Source organism: Mustela putorius, unplaced genomic scaffold (genome assembly GCF_011764305.1).
Source record: "Mustela putorius furo isolate JIRA1106 unplaced genomic scaffold, ASM1176430v1.1 tig00003896_pilon_pilon_pilon, whole genome shotgun sequence".
Classification (NCBI taxonomy): domain Eukaryota; kingdom Metazoa; phylum Chordata; class Mammalia; order Carnivora; family Mustelidae; genus Mustela; species Mustela putorius.
Window position 1 is genome coordinate 9,493,189 of NW_025422045.1, and position 16,709 is coordinate 9,509,897.

At 53.5% G+C, this 16,709-nt stretch overlaps 1 protein-coding gene across 4 annotated transcripts in view; it reads right to left on the reverse strand.

Annotated features, from left to right (window-relative positions):
* The window catches only part of MEGF11 (multiple EGF like domains 11), a 222,819-nt gene that overhangs the window by 26,090 nt on the left and 180,020 nt on the right, over positions 1-16,709 (reverse strand). For all 4 annotated transcript variants that reach the window (XM_045067572.1, XM_045067570.1, XM_045067571.1 and 1 more), the window contains exons 10-14: positions 8,464-8,584; positions 7,356-7,519; positions 6,236-6,338; positions 932-1,078; positions 442-576 (exon numbers count right to left, since the gene is read on the reverse strand). In XM_045067572.1, coding sequence (XP_044923507.1) covers positions 442-576; positions 932-1,078; positions 6,236-6,338; positions 7,356-7,519; positions 8,464-8,584 — 670 coding nt within the window. The remainder of the gene's footprint in view (positions 1-441; positions 577-931; positions 1,079-6,235; positions 6,339-7,355; positions 7,520-8,463; positions 8,585-16,709) is intronic.

Here is a 16,709-nt window from a genome sequence, read left to right on the forward strand (position 1 = left end):
TGAGGGATCAGTGATGTCGGCCTGAGTTGGGGGCGGTGGCAGGTGGGGGGAGAGCTGGGAAGCTGCCATCTCCAGCCCCTGCCAGAACTGTCTCCTCTGAGCTCCCACGTCATCCTCTGCCTTTACCACTTGGCACTCAGCATAAGCCATTTGGGGACACTTATTATGCAGAACTCATCTACGCTAATTTCATTTCTCATCAGCTCTGGAGTTGGAACTTCCCAGCTCTTCCACGTCCTAGCTATGAGACCATGGAGAAGTCATTTAACTTTTCTAAGCCTGTTCCTTGAACTGCCTAATAGCTTTGTCTCACACCTGGTGGTGACCAAGTCTCAGAAGGGTACGCCTGAGTAGGATGAGAGTCCCCAAGCCCCTCTTTCCAGCCACTTCCTTCCCAGGATGCCTCACCTCCCAGGCCTACGCTTGCCCTGGAGACGCTACCTTGGTTGCAGAGGGCTCCGGAGAATCCCGGGAGGCACTCACAGACGCCGCTGATGTGGTGGCAGGGTCCACTGCTGTGCACGCAGAGGGGACATGGCTGGGCACAGCTATGGCCAAAGAACCCGGGGGGGCAGACTGGGGATGAAGTGGAGATGGCAGTCAGCAGCCTCAGGGGCCCCAGTCAGTTTGGCTGCCCATCCTGTCCCACACAGGGGAGAAGGCAGGATCCCCAAGAGTATGGGGAGAGGGGTCCCCACCCTGCACCCTTTCTGCAGAGAAGAGCTGTGGTCTGGTCCAGTTTCCCCCAAGGAGTCGGGCTGGGACCAGAACTTAGGGACGGAAAAACCAGCACAGGGAGAGAGGGGACTTGAACGGAGGGGTTTGATGGGGGCTGACTCTGAGAGCTCAGCCCCTCTTAGGCCAGGACTTGTTCCAACAGGGAAGGGGTGGGGAGGGTGAGCCATAGAGAGGGCGGGGGGCTCAGCCTTACTTCTCTGGCATAACGGTCCTCGGAAGCCAGGGGCACACTCGCAGCTCCCATCTTCTGGGGAGCAGGAGCCACCGTTCTCGCAGCTGCAGGAGACGGAGCAGTTGGGACCCCAGCGGCCAGGAGGACACATGCTGTCACAGCGGATACCTGTGGGCAGAGGTAAACCTGGGTCAGTGGTAAGAGGAGTGAAGGCAGAGGGAAGGATGCTGGGAAGGGGCCACCTGCAGAATGAAGGGGTGGGGGAGGGCACAGCACATCTGGGAATGTAGGGGAAAACTCCAGTCCAAGCTTGGCTGGTCAGGGAGGGCTTCCAGGAGGAGGTGATGCCCACAGTGAGTCCTAAGGGCCACGGAAGAATTTACCAGGTAAAGGAAACTCTCTGTGCAAAAATCACAAGGCAAGAGAGAGAACCATCCCTTAAAAGAAAACAGCATAGTGTGGCTAAGCCACCAAGTACAAAATAGCAAGAGATGAGACCAGGTCAAGAACGGACCAGGTCATGAAGGGCCACCTTCCTTCTTAACATCTTAGCTGCTATCCAAGGTTAGGCTTGACAGAAACCAACTGTGGAGCAAGGGAGCGCTGTTACGGGGCCTGCTGCAGCCGTGCCCACCCGCGTTAGCCCGGGAACTACTGATCCTTTGGGTCCCAGCCAACCAGCCCGAGGGTACCCAGACAGTGGCTGGGATCTTTCTGGGTTCTTTTGACCACAGCCCTCAACACAACGTGGATTTTAGATCCTACGTGCACACATGTGTATGAGAGAAACCAACACTTTGCGAAATGACATTTTTCTGTCCCTGGATGACACACTCTGATTCTCTGCACTGTGATGTATTCTATTAAGAAAGAGGAAGAAGGCCTACAGGGTCTTTCTGAGCTGAGACAGACTGAGTATGTATGGAGGTGACTGCAGCCCAAAGGCTAGGCAGGAATTTCAAAAGGTCTGAGCCTGGAGGGCCCAGCTTTGGGGTGGGGTTTCCTCTTGGGCAGAAATACTTCTAGGCTGACATGCATTAGGCGAAGGAAGGTGTGGGCCCAGGAAGCTGGCTTGGCTTGGGAAGGCGAACATCAGAGGCTTAGAGAAAAGTGGAATTAGTTTGAAAATCATGTCTGCCTTGTTATGGGGACAGGGATTATGGGAAAGACACAGAAAGGGGGAGGAAGACTCGGGCCCGGCGAAGACAGCCAGGCCCGGCAGCAGCAGGAGAGCAGTGGGACCAATTTGGAGGCAGGCTGGAATTGTACAAGCCCACCCGAGCCCGTGGGAAAGCGAGGGAAGGCTGAGCAGCCAGAGAGAGCGGGGGGGGGGGGGCGGCAACAGGCTTTTACTCATCCCTGCAGTGCTCATCTAGTTGAGCGCCCACATTCCCTCCCTGTGACATCTCAATTTGGCAGCACCGGGAGGGCTTTTGGTGCCACTCTCTGAGAGATGAGGCCTCTTTGTGGAGGTAGGGAACCTGGCCGGCACACTTCACCCCTTGACGGAGGTCTCAGGGGCTAACCCGGGACAAACCCTGCTGACTGACCGAAGGGGAGCCTGGGGAAGCCAGAACCATGAGCCTGCTCGAAGCTTTGGATACAGCTATAAGTCTCCCCTTCTCTGGGAACACAGAAGCTGTGACCAAGGAATTCTTCTGTAGGAAAGCCAGGATCAGACCGCAGGCCGGGTGACTCTGCTCTTTCCTGGACTAGGGCAGAGCTCTGGCACCTGATAGGGACCTCAGACCCCACCTGGGCCCCAGGCGCTCACTGTAGGCTGACCAAGGCTCCTGGGGCAAATGCTGTTCTTTCCTAAACCCGTCTGCAGGCACCGCCGTGATTCATGAAACCCAACGCACACAAAAGCCCCCTTGACTCCATGGTAGTTCCTTGCCATGGCGTGTTCTCCCCATCAACAGATATTTTAAAGTACAGCTACTCTCATGTGTGGGACCCTCGTGTGTGTGGCAGCTCCTTGCTATCGAGTGTTCTCCCCATCAATGGATATTTAAAAGTACAGCTACTCTCATGTGTATGAAAAGTTTTTTCACATCACAAAGGGGTCCTTTTCCTTGGGAACTGAGAACCATAGCTGTAAGGAGGTTATGCTGATGGCAGGTGGCAGCAAGGGGGTGGCTGTTGGAGGTTTTCATATGTCCTAAGAACTCCCTGGAACTTAAGGACACTGGTACTGGAGTGGGGAGAAGGGTCCAGGGTTTTCCCCTGCATGGAGAGCCTGGGTTCTACTGGAGTGGCCAAAGGGGCCGCCCTTTGGCCTGTGGGAGGGTCTTCCAAACATGGCTTCTGAAAAGAAATAGCTTCACCAGGGGTGCCTGGGTGGCTCAGTGGATTAAAGCCTTTGCCTTTGGCTTTGGTCATGATCTCAGGGTCCTGGGGTCGAGCCCTGCATTGGGCTCTCTGTTCAGCAGGGAGCCTGCTTCCCTTCCTCTCTCTCTCTGCCTGCTTGTGATCTCTGTCAAATAAATAAATAAAATCTTTAAAAAGAAAGAAAGAAAGAAAGAAATAGCTTCACCAGTTGCATTATCTAAGCCCTGTTTTCCCAGTAGCTAAATAGAGATAATAATCCCCCTCAGAGATCCTTCCCTGTCTTATCCCTAGGGAATCTCCCTGCTTTATTTTTCAGGACTCGCTACACATCCATATTGATGGTTGTAAAGTCAGGCTAAGAATCCATGTATCGTGACCTCAAGTTCATGCCACAAGGTCAGCAACTCAGCAGCCTCCATCCTTCAGGGGCTGCTAAGGGTCCTCCTTTTCCAGGAAGCCTTCCCAGATGTCTGCCCAGGGATTCAAGCATCTCTTGGAAAGTCAGTGGCTTACAGCTTTGTCCCTGCCTATTATTTGAACGTTTCAAACGCAAATCTTATCTGCCCTGCTAGCAATTTGAAGGCGGGGAACATGGCTTATTGACACTTCTGACCCTCCTTATTTGGTGCTCCTAGTGGACAAGGCACCATCTGGGTTATCTTTACTTCTCTGATGCCCAGTATGGTGTCTGGCACATAACAGATATCTAGAGACTATTGTTGTTATTGAATTTTGCTATTTACTGCTGAGCCTGACGCAGTGCTGGATACGTGGTAGTTGCCAACTAAGGACCTGGTGATTGCTTAAGTCAATAAATGCTAATTGAATGAATAGATGGCTCCTTCTTACGATGCAATCCCGTGTCCCCATCCTATCAGCACTAATGCCCTGAGATCTTGGACAACTCCCTTTCCTCATCTATAGTCTGAGAAGGTTAGAATAGATCACCTTGGAGGTTCCTTAGCTTCAAGGGTAAAAACCCATATATGGTTACAGCCCAGCTTCTTTCAATTTACTTCAATAGACATTTACTGAACACCTGCCATGTACAGGGCAAAGTGAATGAGACACGAGGACACCTGTCAATGTCTGTGGCTTGTGTGGGCAAGGGGAGAAGGCCTGCGTATATTTAGGGCAGAAGAAAACCGGTGTCAAGCCAGTTTTGAGCACTGTGCCAGGAGTTGGGAAGACAGGGATAGACTTCTTGGGGCAGGAACGGCCCGGGAGGGTTCACAGAGTAGCAGTCCAGGGAAAACCTGCGTTCCCTTCCTTTCCTTCCCTGATCTCCTTTTAAATGACAAACCCCAGGACATCATTCCCTCCTTTGAAATGACTTCAGGACCATATTGGGAAAATCAGCTTTCTATGAGAACAGCAGAGGCCTCGCTGAAAAGTCGTCCATCAAAGACAGAATTTTTAAGCACCAGCCATCATTAAAATCTTATCGGTTCCCTTGAAATTAAGGCCATGAAAAATTAAAGTGGATTTCCACTTGGCTCCAGCTAGGAGTCTGGGGGGCCAGTGACTAAGGCGAGGCCTTACTCTGTACCACAGGGCAGGCCACGAGCCAGGGCAGAGATGCTTCCAAGGAAGCAATGGCCCTGGCCTTCCGCTGCTCCCACTTTCTAGTGGTGGGACACAGAGGCTGCTCAGTAACCTGGTGCCAACGCTGATCTGAAGACCCACGCTGCCAGGAATGCCTGTGTCTCTCTCTCTGCCCACCACTCTGGGACTGCGTGCATTCACATGGCATGGCATTTATTAATCACTTCCTGAATTCACGGGCTGCAATTATTGAGCACAGCACCATGCCCTGTTAGGACTTCCATGTATTAACTCATTTAAACTTCAAAATGACCCTGTAATTGTGAGGACTGTAATTATCTGCCTTTTATGGATGGAGAATTCAGGCCGTGAGAGGCTAAAGGGCTTGCCCAAGGTCACAAAACCAGGTAGTCTGGCTCCAACTTGGTGTTCTTAACCACCATGTCATCTGTCTCTCAGTGGGTGGCAGGCAGTGGACACCGGGGTGAGCAAAGCCCTGCCTCCGGAGAGCTGCTGGTCTAGCTGGGGAGGCAGATATTAAATAAATACTTGAATGACTGTTCAGTGACAGTTGATGTAAGTATGGCAAAAAAAGAGAAGTGTAGGATATTACAAGCATTAGGAAGAGGGTCTCTTACATAGTCTTGGCCGGGCTGTAATGGGGACAGGGCATCATCAAGTGCAGAGAAAAGAAAAGGGCACACATTCAGAGAAGAGGCACATGCAAAGGCCTGGGGTCAGGAAGGTGGTCGCCCCAGGTGGCTGCTAGGTAGTGAGTGACAGGAGGGGGCAAAAGGGAGGTGGTGGGGTTTGGTTGGGGGGGCCAGGTCCTAGGGACACTGGGCCACTGTACAGATTTTGGATTTTCTATAAGAGGCACCCTGAGCAAGAACTGATGTGAATGGAACTTGGGTTTGAGAAGTTCACTCTGGCCACCATATGCAGAATGGATGCAGCTGAGCAAGAGGGGAGGCCCAGAGACCAAGGAGAAGGCCAAGGCCGGGCCAGCTGAGAGATGGTGCTTAGAGGACCAGGATGGTGGCAGTAGGATGGATTTGCCATGCGTTTGGGAGACAGGCTGATAGACACATACAAGGGACCAGGAGCGTGAGGCCGGGCTAAACAGAAGGTCTCTGTCCCCCTCTCTGCCATATCCTCTGTGAACACAGATTAGGGACCTGCAGTCACCATGTGTTAGCCTTTGTCTGATTTCTTACCGGTATGTTCCTGGCCTTTAGAACGAAGCCTGCACATAATAGGTGTTCAGTGATTGGTTTGCTTGAACTATAGGGAACGGAGCACTGAGGCCCAGAGGAGAGAACGGCAACATGCATGCATAAGAAGCAAGAAGAAGTGAAAGAGAAAGAGAAAGAACAGTCAGGAGAAGTAGAACACCAAGAACCTGGTTTCCCAGGCCCTGGGAGGGGGCACGGCGGGGGTGGCGGTTACCTGTCCATCCGGCCAGGCAGCAGCAGTGGCCCGTGACAGGATCGCAGCCATCCGCGTGGCTGCAGTCACAGCGCTCGCTACAGTTCAGCCCAAATGTACCATCCTGTGGAGGGAAGGGGCCAGAGAAACGATCAGACCTTGACTCCCAGAGCTTCACTGACTTCTGTTGGATTTGGATAACAAAAGTGAGCCGCTGCCCCACGGGGACACAGAGAGACTGGCCAGAGTGGAGCGGGAGCACTTTTTATCACTGGAGCCATGTGGCCACGAGGCCACTCCAAATAATTCTCAGGCTGTGTTGCGAAGTACAGGGTTTGGAAGGAGAGAGTGATGGTCATGCCCCACTTGTCGATGGTCAAGCTCGAAGGGCTGTAGATGGTGACTGTTAACTAAAATTGTAAATGTGAATGCACTTTGCAAACTGTAATGCACTGATCACATGTTAAGAATGACCGATTTGCTCTTTGTTTCTAGGGAAGACGCTAGCAACCGACATTTGTCGTGTGCTCCTCAGGTATCGAGAGCCTGTTACCACTCATTTGTCTTAATCTTCACAGCAGATCTATGGCATGGTACCATTACAGTCACCACTGAAAGACGAGAAAGAGGGTCAGAGAGGTGAAGGAACACATTCAAGGTCACAGAGTTAGGATGTGGCGAAGTCAGCATTGGAACCCAGGACTACAGGCCTCATTCAACAATATCACGTATTGGTTGGTTGAACTTATTTGTCTCTTAGATCAAGAATGGTGAGCAAGCCTATGTGGTTATCACTGAAGAGAGCTTGGTTTTGTCCTCTCATACCCTGGCCATAAAATGTGCGAGGAGTGGCCACTCTGCGGGACTGGTAAGGGCTGTCCTGTGGCACTGAGCTGGGAAGGATTCTGAGGTTGCCCCTGGGCTCCAGTCAGGGTGCCCAGGTCAGTTAATGACGTTGATCAAGCACTGCCAGGGGGAAGTGAGGCCAGGGCTCTACGCCTGCCAGACAACTGGCATTCTACACATGAAAGACCGGAATCCAAGGGTCCCACCCCCTGGGCTAGGGCTCCTCCCTGTACACCTCTGTGGCCAGACAGCCGACAGCTGCAGGGAGAGGGCAAGCCAGGACGCGGGCACTCACCGGGCAGGGCAGTTCGCAGGCGTCTCCGAGCCAGCCGGCGGTGCAGGAGCAGGAGCCATCTGTGGGGCTGCAGGCTGCCCCATTGGCACAGGCGCAGCTCTCGTTACAGTTCATGCCCCACGTCCCACTGGGACACGGTAGGGTGCAGTCCAGGCCTTGCCACCCTGAGGGGAGGGAAAGAGTCCGTCAGCTCTCTGTCGGGGCCCTGCATGGCTTTCTGCCTACTCCCCCATCTCGGTACCTTGCCCCCGAAATGGCCGTTTCTCTGCTCACCAGGTCAGAACACACATTCCACGTGGAGTCTGCTCTGAAACTCAGCAGGGTTATTAGGAGACCTCGGGTCAGCCCGCAGGATCTCACAGCTCGCCTTGCAGGTGCACAATCCCACCTGGAGCAGGGTACCCCTGAAGTGGGGAGGTCTAGCTCTGCCCAGGGTGGAATCAGGAGGCTTCTTTTAGGGCCCTTTGTTCTCAGGGTGGTCATCAGCCTGTTTGGTTTCAGATCCATTTTTCCCCGTCCCCGCCTCTGATCTGTGTCACAGGGGCTGCTTCTTGCAGGTGTGTATCCCCGGCTTCCCTGTCAGCCGGCTGCCAGGTGGGCTGCATTCACCAAGGGAGACCCGGCCCACAGACTGGAGGTGGGGAGCAGGAGAGACACGAGGTCCCTCCTCCTCTTTGTCGGCCTTGGGCAGGGCCTCTCCGATGGTGGTGGTGGCTGGGTCTCCCCTCTGCTCTGCCGCTGTCACAAAGCTCCTCTATCCACGCCCAAGCTGCCTTCAGGTGGCCCTCACTCCCAAACTCCAGAACTCCACTTCCTCCACCTGTCCCTCCCACCCCAGGAGTATGGCTGCTCCTTCCCCCCACTTCTAATCTCTGGTTAGCTCACTTTCCCTCCTGTGCTCCCCCAGCTATTCCAACACCATTATAACTAATCCCCTCCATTACTGAACTCCCTGGCCGGGGTTTCCCTGGCTGGGACCTGATCTCTAAGCTCCCTGAACCTGCGTGTGGGGGGATAAGGCAGAAGCAGCCCAGACTCCTTAGCTGGCAGCCCACCTGGATGGTACGCACATCTGTGGGGGATGGGATTGGGCAAGAAGGCACATCACCTTCCTTGCAGGAGCAGGAGCCGTCCACGGGGGAGCAGGTGCCACCGTTGTCACAGCTACAGACAGATGAGCAGTTGGGGCCATAGGTCCCCGCAGCACACGGAACTGCACAGATCTCTCCCTAGAAGAGGAGGAGGTGAATTTTGGATCAGACGGTGTCCCACGCTGGGGGGCTATGGGAGCAGAATAATGCCATCCCCTCTAGCTCCCACAAAAAATATCGATGTTCTAATCCCTGGAACCTGTGAATACGGTACCTTGCATGGCAAAGAGGACTCTGCCTTTGTGTGATTAAGGACTCGAGATGGGGAGAATATTCTAGATTATGCAGGTGGGCCCAGTCTAATCACATGAGTCCTTGAAAGTGGAAGATGACTAAAGCCAGTGAGAGAGATACACCATAGGAAGTCCTCCACCAGCCTGTGCTGACCCTGAAGATGGCGAAAGGGGAACACCGCCAAAAAAGGTAGTGGCCTCTGAAAGGTAGTATCAACCCTCATTTTAGAGTCAGCAAGAACATTCAGATCTCGGTCTTACAACCCTGGGAACTGAATTCTGCCAACTTCCAGAATGAGCAGGAAGTGGATTCTCCCCTGGAACCTCCAGAAAGGACCACAGCTTACAGACCTTGACTTTAGTCTGATAAGACCCATACCTGACCTGTAGAATTGTAGGATATGAAATCTGTGTTGACCTATGCCACTGAGCTCATGGCAGTTTGTCACAGTGGTAATAAAAAACGAATACAGTGATTGTCCCCAGTCAGGGGAGGGGTCAGGCTTCTTGGCTAAAGCTCTAGGTGGGCAAAGCCCCCATGGAACTTGCCCCCTGAGTCTGTGTCAGGTCCCGGCAGCACAGAATGCAACCCTTTGCCTCTCAATATTATTTGACTCTCACTGACAACCCCATGACACAGAAAGTAAGACTTTATCCCCACATACCTGAACCTCAGAGAAGTTAAATGTAGACAGTCATAGTTAGCGTCCACTGAACGCTTTCTTAATATCAGGCGCATGTGTACATCATCACTTTTAATCCTCACAAGTCTCGCCGGAAATTAGTGCCTCAGTATTATTCCCATTTTATGGATAAAGCGATCCCATGGAGAACTTAGGTAACTCGGCCCAGGTCAGGGCACTAAGAACGGTTATCTCTACTGGCACCCGGGCTGGTGGCTTAGCCATTCTGTCACCAGTTGTCAGAAACCGGCTTGCCCAGAAAGCATTCTCCAAGGTGGAGATTAGTAAGCTCTTGAGAGCGGCCCCCATGAGGGGCAAGGGAGGCAGGATGGGACAGGGGCTGAGGGGGAACCTGCACCGAGGTGTGGTTACAACAGTGGCTTTTGCGGATCCGCCAGGAAGCTCTGAAGCTGGGATGGCCCTTGGAATCATCCAACCAGTGGAAAAGGAGAGGGGGGACCTTTCTACCCCCCCACCCAAGAACTGGTTATCTACTGCCCCAGGAAGGAGGCATGGTTTTGTATGAATCGGCCCCTCTGACTGAGGGCAGCTTCTGGAGGAGGACGCAGCTAGGAACCCCTGTTTCCTGAAGCTGGGAAAGGAGGGGTGCCTCAGGCCCAAAGCGTGAATGTCAGGGGCACACTATGGTGTCCACTACACCAGACCTCTGTGGGTAGGCAACTGGTTCCAGTGAAAGGTTCAGAGTGGGGGCAAGGGACGGGGCAGTGGGGACCAGGAATGGGACGTTAGGGGCCTTGAGGGGTAGGAGCATTCAGTTTACCAGAGAAGAGTGAGGTAAAGGCAGTCCAGGTGGGAAGAGTGTGACAAGAGTGCAGAGGAGTGGGAGAGCGGAGAATGCTCTCAGGGTGGCTGGGGGAGGAGTTTGTGTGGGTGGAGGTGAGGGGGATATTTAAAGGGGAGTTGGGAGCCTAGAATGCCAGGTAATGGGGTTCGGGCGTTCTTCCCTGAGCCCCCCAAGACATGCCTTCCCGACCTCAGGAGCCCACTTTGGGGCTGTCTGCTCTGTGTGGTCACTAGGAGTTGGAGTCCTTCCCCAGAAGGCTCCATGGTTTCCACTCTATTCTCTGCCAGTCCCTGGAAGGCCCTGACCAGCTAGAGTCTGTAGCACTCCCATTACCCAGAAAACTCTAATTTTCCCCAGACTATAAATAGCCCCTAGGAATGTATTTAAGCTCTGAGGGCCTTGGCCCACATGCAAATTGCATGCCCAGCTTATGAGTTTCTCTGCATCAATTTCCTTCCGAGGAGAGGGGTTTCTCTCCTGGTCTCCTTATTAGTGTCTCCAGCCCCATTCCTCCCAGGGGGTCTCCAGGGGCCTGTGAGCCCAGCTGCGGGTCTGCTGATGAGGCTCAGAGAGGACTCTCCATCCTGGCCCTGCTCCAAGGGACAAGATGCAGAGTGCCCAGCCTGGAATATCTGCCCCCACCCCGCAAATGCCACACCGGGGCACCATTTCCTCCCAGCGAAACCCATGCAGGGATACCGACTGCTTGAGGTTACCAGGCTGAGAGGACTTTCTCCTTCCCAGAGAAGGAAGCCGAGACTCAGTGACTTATCCAGAGCACCCCTGGGGCATTTGTAAGGAGAAAGAGGAAGGCAGGGAAGGAGGCCGAGCCCCATGGTTAGAGAAGGGACTCTGGGGTCATCCTGCATCCGCCACCTACTCACTGCATGACCTTGCACACTTTACTAAACCACTCTGGGACTCAGCTCCTGCATCCGTAAAATGCGAAAAATAACGTCCCTACCTTGCACGATTGTTGAGTTTTATCTGAAGTGGAGAGAACCGTGCCTGGCAGGCAGGAAGTGCTGCAAAAGCTATTATTACTGCAAAGAAATACCGCTTATGGAAGGAATGCACAAAACCCTGCAAGGTTTTGGCAGAAGGCAGCTCTGAAGGAGGGAGCCATCTTTCACTAGATGAACAACGCTGGGCCCTGGGCAGTGGAGGAGGGCTGGTGCTCTCTGGGAGCAGGAATCCTAGCTTTGTGCCCCCAGGTTCACCTTCTGCTACCTCCTACAGACTGGTGCCCAGGTTCCCCTCCTCACAGCTGGAACAGGCACACACCAGGGGCCCGGTCTTGGGGGACAGAATAACTGCTCACTGAGAGGCTACTGTGTGCCAGGAGCTCCTCCAAACACTTTCCATTTGATAGCTCCCAATAGCAAAAAGCCCAAATAGGGAATCGAGCAGTTTCTAAGGTGAAGGGTTTTGAGTGTGCCACAGCTAACTCCCAGCACTCCCCTTCTTCCACCCTGCTGTCCTGTCCACCCTCCTACCTGGTTCGAGCTCCTCAAGGAGCACCAGTACTGATAGGTAAACTCATCCAATTCCCTACTTCTGGCCACTGAGCTGAGTGTCAGGCCTTGTCTGCAGCTGATTGGCTGTCTCCGGTGACTGACATTCACAGCAAGCCAATAGCCAGCCTCACTTATCAGATTTAGACTACCAGCTCTGCACACCTCCAGGAATCCCCTGGCCCAGCTGGAGTGATTCCCAAGGTGCCCTAAGTACCCGCTCCCAACACACAAGCCATCCTCTCACCCGCACACCTCCCCAGATTGGGGAACCACTAGCAGGCTTTAATCATGATGGCTTGTGAGGCGTCTGAGTCTACACAGTTAGTATTTGTGTCTACACATGCTTAGGTAGTCAGTGTATACACCTAAGAGAGTGTATGTGTGCACGTGTGCAGGTATACATGTATGCATATGTGTGTGGGTCTGGGGGTATCTGTTTACCTGCCTGGGTGGATTTGAGTAGAAATTTGTGACTCCTTCCTCATCTTCCCCACTCCCCTGACCCCGGCTGTATTCCCTCCCCAGTCCTGCCCTGATAGGAATGGGTGCATACATAGTCACTCCCGTCTGAGCACACTGGGGGGTCCTGATTGGCTCCTGTGCCTGCCTCTGCCCTGGGCTGGGAGCTCAGGGAGACAGGGATCTGGTTTTATTCATGTCGAGATTCTCAGGGCTTGAGACCTTGCTGGTACGTAATGGGCCCTCAATAAATGTTGTTGAATCGAAATGAGACGTTTGTGCGTACATGCTGGCTTCTGTGGACAACCAGAAGGCCTGGGCACTTTCCATATGCTTTCTCTCTCCTGCCAGGCAATTCAACAAATGTTTGCTGCATGGGGCCATCCCTGAGCCAGCTCTGGTAGTGGGTTCCAGGGGCACCCAGGATTCTGACACTCTCTGCCCTGGGGCAGGTCCCAGGCAGTATCCACACAAGCACACGCTTGCCTGCGTCCAGATGTGTCTGAGCTGTCCACAGATTTGCTGTCTCCTCCCTTAGTTAGACTAGCAGTTTCATGAGAACAGGGATCTTACCTGTCTGGGTTAGCTCAGTACAGGCACAGAGCACTGGTATTCTACAGTGTAGCACACATGGCTGAGGGGCCCCGGCCGGCCCAGATTCCATGGCTCCCGTCACACATAGGAAGCGGAATATTGTCTGGTCTAAGGCTCAATCCCATGCTACCACACTGACCCTGGGCCTCTCTGGGGGCCTCTTGTGAAAAGGGAAAGCCAGGCCAGATCCTGCCACTGTCTGCCCAAACCCTGCCTGGCCAGGCTGAGCAGGAGAAGCCCAGGTGGAAAATTAACTTGCTGGCCTCCAGGGCATCTGCTCAAGGAGACAACACCCTCTGAGCTGAACAGGATGGCAGAGATGATCAAGCCCAGGGCCTGTGTGAAAAGAAGACTGTAAGCCAGAGGGCCATGGACTGAGATCCTCAGGCCAGTCCTCCTTTGGGGATGGGCTTCGGGACCACACCCTGTCTGCTCCCTGCCCCCCAGCCCTGGCCCAGACCAGCCCTGAATTCACATCTATTGATCTTTTCACAATCCTGGGAAAAGGACAGGACAAGAGCCCGGCTTGTGAGCTCACATCAGAGGTGAAGTTGGGGAGTTTGCATCTGGCGCCCCCCCGCCCCCGCCGTGCCTCACATAGCTTAGCACTGGCACCCTAACTCCTTCGGCAAGGAGCGCCTCAGGCCCTGTACCAAGTCTTTTCCCCAAGATCCCCATCCCAGCACATCACTCATTGCTGTGAAGACAGGGTTCCTTTCTGATGGACTTGGGTTCATGCCGCACAATACACAGACCTTGGTTTCCTATTTGATTATATGCGGTTATTAAAATCAACTTGTCTCCCCAACTTTTTACCACCAAGGACCCCTGTGAGCATCTACCCTCTACAAAGCCCTCTCAGTCTGAAAGACGCTGCTGATACTTTGTGCTGGGGTCTACGGCCAGTCACGGAGCGAACAGGTATAATTTGGCAGTGAACACATACCGTGTGACTCTGGTGGCAGCATCTTGTCCACCAACCATGACCTAGAAATCCCAGTGATGTCACCTACAACCAATCAGAGCTTCTGATGAACATGCGCTCACCTGAACTGTCACAGAGAGTTAATTTAATTCTAATTAAAAGCAAAAGAAAAACCTTGGTGTTTGAGTTTGCTTCATCCCAGGTGATGGAAGGCTGCCTGCCGGCTCTGGGAAATGTCCAAAACCTCTCTTGTCCACCTGCTACAGCCTTTTTGCAAGGCACTAGCTGGGAACCACTGGCTGGGTTGTCTCTAAGGGCCCTCCAGTTTGGACTCTCTGAACATTTTCTCGCCTGCAGGAGGGGTTTCAGCCCGAAGAAGGGAAGAACAATAGAAATGGAGGCACAGGGTTGGGGAGTCCCCGTGGGGCTCTACCAATCACACCAGCTAGGTGACCACCTCCTCTGCTAATGCATGGCCTGGGCCTGCCCACATACCATCCATAACATGAGTGGGGCGGGGGGAACAGCCCATTATACTAGAGCTGGAAGGACTTTGAGAATCACTTGCTCCAGGTGCCTTGTTTTAGAGGTAAGGAAACTGAGGCTAAGAGAGGGGAAGTGTCTTGCCCAAGGCCATACGGCCAATGCCAAGCAGGGAGGAGCTTGGAACCTGAATCTCTTGGCTCTCATTTCAAGCACGGGGTCTTAACAGCCTAGCTGGACTCAAACTCTCAGAGAGCCTATGCTGCCCCTGTTCATACGGATGGACAGCACACTCACCACCAAAGCATACAACGTCCACGAGACTTGGCCCTGACCTTGAGGAAGGGCTGCCTGCTGAAGCCCAGATGCTTTGGGCCTTTCTCAGCACCCGGAAGTTGATGCCCGAGTATCCTTACATCCCTCACAGAGCTCACACCCTGCAGCCCCTGGAAGAGAGGAGCCCTCACTCAGGGAGGGGTTCCCCAGGTTCCAACTTCTGCTAGAGGAAAGCCTACCAGTCCTGCTCAGCGTCTCCACTCTGTGAATGGACGATGGATGTGAGCGCTTCTTCCCATCCAAAGGCCCGTTAATTATAGATGCAGCATTGGCTATTAACATCTTGAACTTGATTTGAAAGAGCTACTGCCAGAATGGAACCCCTGGAGCTGGTCCTGCTAAAGAGATGCAAATCTCCCCCACCCGTCCACCTGCCTTACTGCATGACATGGCAGCAGAGGCCCAGACCCCAGTGGGTAATGAGCTATATGTTCTATTAAATTTGTTTCAAATGCTATTTATTGAATTTTCTCCCCTGCAATATGCTGCATTGTAGTTTGGCCCTGTTTGGGAAAATTAATCAGCAGCTGGGCTTGTGTGGACCATCCATTTTCCTTGCAAGGGGCCAGAGGTTAATGAGTAGTTTTTGAAGTGGGAGGAGGAGGGGGATGGGAGGTGGGGGACCCTCCCTCTCACAAAAGAAGGAGGCAATGTTGCAAGTTCCTTCCTGGGTCCCCCTTAAATATGTGGGTAGGAGGCAGGGTGAACAGAGTGGAACTGGATTCTCTAGATCCAGGCTGGGCTGGCGGGCATCTCCTGCCAGCCTATGGGAGCTAGACAGAAAGGACTCTGGAACAGCCAGCCAGGGAAGCCACCCTGCCCCACCTGTCTTCTTGTTGGACAAGTATGGATGGCTTAGGTAAGAGAGGGCCCTGCACCTCGGGTCAGAATATGTGGTATAAGCGAGGCTTACACGTGGGTGTAAGTGAGCACTGGCTCATGGTGATGAGGCCTCATGCATCCCATCCATTTAGCTCACAGACCTTTACTGGCTGCTCCTGTTCCTCTCTCTTCTACTAACCCTGGAGGTTCAGGCTGATCTTGGGTGTCCAACCTCATGTCCCTACCAGCCACGCACACGCGAACTATTCTTTACAAAGCCCCCTCCACGCAGGGCTCCACTCCTTGCCAAGCAGAGTGCCAGCCCTGGGCTGCTAGCTCTCCCCCTGCCCACCCTTCTCGGTGATCCCCACTCCCAGCTCCCAGGCTCAGGCAGTGCGAGTCCCAGAGAGAGAGCCTCATTTATGATTTTCCGGGGAGGAAGAATGACACATGGTCCACAAGGCAGAGAGAGAACAGCTTGGACCGAACGCCAACTGCAGAGGCCTCTCCAAAGCAGAGAAACCTCACTGGACCTAATTAGCGTGCCACTGATAAAGCAGCAACTGACAGCGGATGCATGTTGGGGAAAAGAAACTCTGCATAAGGCAGGAAGAGCAGAGGGTCAGAGAGATGAGAGGGAGAGAAGGCTAGAAGCCACTCGTCACATCCATTCCCACCCCCTCCTCCCCAAGCTGAGGGGGGAATGCCCAGGGTCATTCTGTCTGGCTCCCAAGGGGGAATGGGTGGAAGAGGGCTGAAGATTAGGCCTGGAAGCCATCTCTTTTTGACCATCCTAAATGAACTGGCTGTCAGCCTTGAGAAGCTACCATCCAGATCAAGACCCCAGGACGATAGGCGTAAATTCTCTCTCCAACCTGCTCTGCACCACCTGCAGTGCATGTATGCATCTAGTATATGTGGAACCCGCATGTACTGTTCATGTGACATGCATCATGAGTGTATACTACTGCTCATGCACACGTGCACACACACACACACAGTTCTCACCAGAAACAGGATGCAGAACATCTGAAGTAGGGAGGTGGCCCTCTCGTGCCAGTGTCACCTTGTGCTCCGGTCCCACTCCGTGTTCTGCAAACCCTCTCCTCTGTGCTCATGAGAATCTCCCCTAATGCCCCACAGTAGGCTTTCCCAGCAGGGAAGAAGCAGGGTTTTCCTGGCACTTTTTGAAACCACTAAGGAAATCGTGAAACCCTGTTTAGAGCGATTGGGGCTGTAGGCCATCCATGCTTGCCCAGGACCTCTTGAAGATTTGGTTCAGCCTTGGCAGTGGAGCCTTTTCCTGTCCTCGGAAGGCCGATGGCAGAGACCCTGATCCTCTATGG